Genomic DNA, 5,825 nt, shown 5'->3' with positions numbered 1-5,825 from the left:
TGTCCGTGAGTAGAAATTCATTTTGTTCTTAGAAATCTATGGTTCTCATTGTTGACAGTTGTGGTTCAAGGGTGTGCATTTAAATGTGACGGGACTACATAACGCTCTTCCTAAACTTTTTTGTGGACATGGCTAGTACCATTATTGCGGCCTTATCAGCATTCTCTTCAGCTAATCATTCACTTGAAACTACATTGGAGATATGGATTAGTAGAGGATCGGACAACATGATTCCTCTTAGCATGAAATCGGACAAGAAACCGCCTTTTACGGGGTTGAGGGTTACAGCGAAGGCCCTAATACCTGCAAAGATTGATGACTGCGTGTCTCGGCTAAACTTCACAATTAGATCGTATGAGGTTGGCCCTAATCGGATGGTAACTATAAGAACATTGTTGAATTATTTACTGGCAAGAGTATATACTGCTTATATATCTCATGTCTTGATGTTTTCCTCCTACGAATATTACTAGCTAATTATGCAAGTTTTTTTTCTTTCATCGGAGTTGTTTAGATCATTCATTCTGATGCAGGAAGCAGCTGTTAACCATATGAGGGATGTTGGGCTGGAGGGTGACGGATTTCAAACGCCAGAAATGACTAGAAGAAATATGATATGGGTTGCTGCCAAGATGCGGGTTCTTGTAGATCGGTATCCTTCTTGGTAAGCAAGTTCTTGCATTCTTTTGCCTTCTCTGCCAAGAAATCTGATATGGATAGAAAATTTTTGACTATAAAGTAACTCACTGCCGTATGTTTAAGCTAATTGATGGTATATTTGGTCGCATGGGTGATGTTGTAGAAATAGATACCTGGCTTGGTGGTGCACCTGTAACAGGTTTCGCTAACCATTGGCTTCTCCGTAACGCCAATACCGGTGAAACTCTGGCTAAAGCTAATAGGTAATGATGACCTTACATACTTATAGTTTCCAGTCTTATTGCTGTTTACCTCATTGTTCTTGGTTGACAAAACTTTGGTAATTCTTTTCTTAATTTTATTCATGATACTTTCATAGATATTTATACATTACTTTTCTCAAAACTTACCTAAGACACTGATTTGAGACTTTCCTTATAAGTCTCACAATCATGACTTACATAAACAATCCTTTCCTAATATATACCACTTACCTTATCAGTCTCAAGTTCGTGACTGATATGGACAATACTTTCCATATATACCACTTACCTTATCAGTCTCAAGTTCGTGACTGATATGGACAATACTTTCCATAGACTTACCACTACGGTCTTGGAAAGTATTACCACTTTCCTTAATACCCCCCCCTCAAGACGGAGCATGCAGGTCACAAATGCCCATCTTGGACAAAAGACCTTGAAACTGAACTCGGCCTAATGCTTTGGTGAAGATATCCGCCAACTGTATTCCTGTGGGCGTATACGAGGGAGAAATAATTTTTTGTACTATCGCATCCCTGATGATATGACAATCCACTTCTATATGTTTAGTTCTTTCGTGAAATACGGGATTCTGAGCAATATACAATGCCGACTGACTATCACAAAGAAGACTCATTCCCTGTGTATGACGAATTCCCAAATCACCTAGTAATTGCTTCAACCACTTCAATTCACAAGTAGCTGCAGCCATAGATCTGTATTCTGCTTCAGCTGAACTCCGAGAAACTGTGTACTGCTTTTTAGTCTTCCAAGACACTGGTGAATCTCCAAGAAGCACAAACCATCCTGTCAACGATCGTCTAGTCAAAGGACAGCTTGCCCAATCAGAATCACACCATCCTTTCAAACTTAAACTACTATCAGAGCGCAACAAAATTCCTTGCCCAGGATTCTTTTTCAAATATCTAACTACCCGAAGCGCAGCTTCCCAATGTTCTTGTCTTGGATGCTGCATAAACTGTGACAAAATATGCACAGAATAAGCTAGATCCGGTCTAGTCACAGCCAGATAAATCAATCTTCCGATCAATCGTCGATACCTTTCTGCATCACTCAACAACGGCCATGTTGCTAAAGCCAAACGATGATTAGTTTCCATTGGAAACTCTGCTGGTTTTGCTCCTAATAACCCCGTCTCCATAATAATGTCTAATGCATATTTCCGCTGACAAACATAAATGCCTTGTTTACTGCGAGCTATCTCCAAGCCCAGAAAATATTTTAATTTTCCCAAATCTTTCATCTTGAAACACTGTCCCAAGTATGTTTTAAATTTATTTAGCTCCACTATATTATCTCCTGCAACATTCAAATCATCCACATACACCAAAACATTAAGTTGCACCTTTCCTTTTATCATAGTGAAGAGAGAATAGTCTGAATAAGATTGCCGAAAACCATAATTCTTCAAAGCTGTTGATAGTTTCGCAAACCAACAACGTGGAGCCTGTTTCAAACCATACAATGATTTCTTCATTCTACATACCATATTAGGATTGCCTTTCGCAAATCCAGGTGGTATTTTCATATACACCTCTTCCTCCAAATCTCCATGTAGAAACGCATTGTGTACATCCATCTGATGTACTTCCCAATTTTTAACAGCTGCAACAGCTAGAAAAGTGCGCAATGTTGTCATTTTTGCTACCGGTGCGAAGGTCTCTTTGTAGTCTAAGCCTTCCACCTGATGATTTCCAAAGATCACCAATCTTGCTTTTAAGCGAACCAAATTCCCATTTTCATCATACTTCTCTGTATATATCCATTTACTTCCTAGTGCTCTCTTGCCCTCCGGCAATTCTTGCAAAACCCAGGTATCTTGTTCTTCTAGTGCTCGTATTTCTTCTTCCATTGCTTTCCGCTATCCTGGATGTCTCATTGCTTCTTTAAAATTGCGAGGTGCTGAACTCGCAGTTATAGCTGCAAGAAATTTCTTATATGGTGTAGAAAATTTTTCACAACTAACATAATATGTCAAAGGATACGGCGTACCTGAGGAGGATGATTGTGATGTATGAAGATGAGATGGACCATTTTCTCTAGTGGTGTGCGTCACAAAACCCTTAAGCCTACTCGATGGAATTTTCATACGCTTTCCTTCACCCATATCACCTTCTACAGCAACACTATTACCCGGACTGACTGCTTCAGCAGATCTCTCTTGGACTGCTACACGTTCTTCTTCCGTCGCAGTCATATCTTGAACTATTTCACCATCTCCGTTTGTCGCAGTTGCATCAGGTATGCCAACAGCGTCTCCTGCTGTTGCTGTTATGCCTACAGCGTCTCCTGCTGTTGCTGTTACGCTGGGTACTGCCACACTCTCACTTGCTGTCGCTGTTGCTGTTACCTCTTCATCATCGCTCCAGTCAAACGCTCGATTCAACTGAGCAGTCTCAGCTGATACACCAATCCCCTCGGTCTCAATATAATGACCAGGCTGATCACTCTCGGTGCGAGTTGCAACTGTTGACTGCTGCACCACAGACGTTGTATTCTTATATGGGAAACTATTCTCATAAAACTGGACATCTCTTGACACTAAGAATTTTCTTTCATCCAAGTCATATACTTGTCATGCCTTTTTACCAAATGGATATCCAAGAAAAACACACCGCCTTCCTCTACTTGCAAATTTATCCCCTTTGTTATTTTGATCATGCACATAACACAGGCATCCAAACACTTTCAACTGATTATACGGAGGTTTCTTTCCAAACAATATTTCATACGGCGTTTTATTTTCCAGAATAGGTGTAGGGGTACGATTAATCAAATACGCAGCTGTCAATGCGCATTCTCCCCAAAACCGTATTGGCAAGTTGGCTTGAAATCTCAAAGCCCTTGCCACATTCAATATATGTTGATGCTTTCTCTCCACTCTTCCATTTTGTTACGGAGTGCCTACACACGATGTTTCAAAAACTATCCCATTAGTCTTAAAATATCCACGCAATGAATTAAACTCAGTACCATTATCACTTCTAACAATTTTGATATCTTTATCAAATTGTCGTTTCACAAGAGCTATGAAATCAAGAAACGTTCGTTCAACTGTAGTTTTATTTTGAAGCAAATGAATCCACACACCTCTTGAAAAATCATCTACTATTGTTAAAAAATACTGTGCTCCACAAGACGATGTAGCCCTATAAGGACCCCATAGATCTATATGAATCAATTCAAAAATACAACTGGCTTTACTTAGACTACTAGCAAAACTACTTCTATGTTGTTTCGCTCTTGGGCAAATATCACAAACTTCATTATGCTTCTTCAATCTACTCATACCCGGCAACCTTTGCAATACTTTTTCTGATGGATGTCCCATTCGTCGATGCCACAGCTCGTATGATGCTCCACCGACTGCCATAACTTCAACTTGAGGCACACCACAGAAAATGTATAGTCCACCTTGTCGTTCACCCATTCCAATCACCTTCCTCGTCAACCGGTCCTGTATAAGACACAAACTGTTAGTACATTGTACCGTACATACTAATTCATCAATAAGTTGTGTGACAGAAATTAGGTTACAGGTTATTTGAGGCACATAAAGCACATTATCAAGTCTCAAACCGCCCTGCAGAATAATAATCCCTATTTTCTCAGATAGTGCATATTTCCCATCTGGGAGTCCAACAGTACACTTCACAATATCTTTCACATCAATCATGTCATCTCTTCTACACGTGACATGATTTGTAGCTCCCGTGTCAATAATCCAATTCGGTTTAGTTTGCTTACCTTGCAGTTGGGACGTATTTTTCTTTGCATTCAAAAACTCAAGCACCTGTCTGAGCTGTGTTGCGGTTACTCCCATCAAATCTGAGCCGTCTGAGGAATATGTGCTATTTGACTGCTTTGTCTCTGATATATTTAGATTATGTGCTCGAACCTGATTTCCCGTTCCTTGTCCTCTTCCTCCTCTTCTATTCGCAAAACCACCACGTCCTCTACCACCAGTTCTTCCACCTCTACCATATCCTCTTCCACTTCTCGGTTTATCTCCCCACCATTCAGGGTATCCAATAAGCTGAAAACAACCTTCATCCGAGTGTCATTGTCTGCTACAGTGCTTGCAATATTTATTTGGATCATAAGTGTTATTGAGAGGACGTTGATCAGATTGTACCTTGAACGCCATCACATTGTCATGAACTTCCGGTGTGGCGGCTACATCTCCTTTCCTAAGACGTTCCGAGTTTATCATTGTTTGATATGCTACATCTATTGAAGGCAGTGGATCTCTTGCCAACAATTGTTCATGCAAGGAACCATAGACAGCATCTAGTCCAATTAAGAAATAATGTAATAAATCTTCTTCTCTCAAAGTACTAACCTGTGTTGCAATATCACATTCGCACTTGCCACACTTGCACGTTGGTACCTTCATATATGTGATCATCTCATCCCATATCTTATTCAATCTTCCAAAATAAGCAACCACACTTTCTGTTTGCTGTTGTTTACATTCACTTAAAGATGTCTTCAGCTGGCATGTCCGTGTTCCACTTACAACACAAAACCGTCTCTTCAAGTGGTTCCATAACAAGTTGGAATCATCAAAGTCTCCCAAACCGGATCTAAGTGACGGCTCCAATGTGTTGCTGATCCAAGAAACAAGCATCGACTGAATTGCCACCCATTCTTCCAACTGTTCACTTTCTTTGGGTTCTTTGATTGTTCCATCAATGAAACCAAACTTCCTCTTAGCTATTAATGATCTTCTTATGGCTCTAGCCCATTCATCATAGTTATGTCCTTTTAGAACAACCGGTGTGATAATTATACCTGGACCATCACTTGATCCTAGATGATATACTGGATTCTTCTTTTGCGTATCATATTCTATATTCTTGTCTTTGCTTGATTCTTCATCACCACCCATTCTTCTTTTCT

The 5,825-nt window shown here is 40.1% G+C and overlaps 1 protein-coding gene across 1 annotated transcript in view; it reads left to right on the top strand.

The window, feature by feature from the left end:
- LOC113351354 (palmitoyl-acyl carrier protein thioesterase, chloroplastic-like) overlaps positions 1-5,825 on the top strand; it is a 60,243-nt gene continuing 54,418 nt past the window's right edge. Inside the window, exon 1 of the mRNA XM_026595357.1 lies at positions 1-410. Coding sequence (XP_026451142.1) covers positions 129-410 — 282 coding nt within the window. The 5' untranslated portion in view covers positions 1-128. The remainder of the gene's footprint in view (positions 411-5,825) is intronic.

Source organism: Papaver somniferum, chromosome 2 (assembly GCF_003573695.1).
Source record: "Papaver somniferum cultivar HN1 chromosome 2, ASM357369v1, whole genome shotgun sequence".
Taxonomy (NCBI): domain Eukaryota; kingdom Viridiplantae; phylum Streptophyta; class Magnoliopsida; order Ranunculales; family Papaveraceae; genus Papaver; species Papaver somniferum.
Note: the sequence above shows the minus strand (reverse complement) of the source record. Positions and strands in the feature narration are given on the sequence as shown.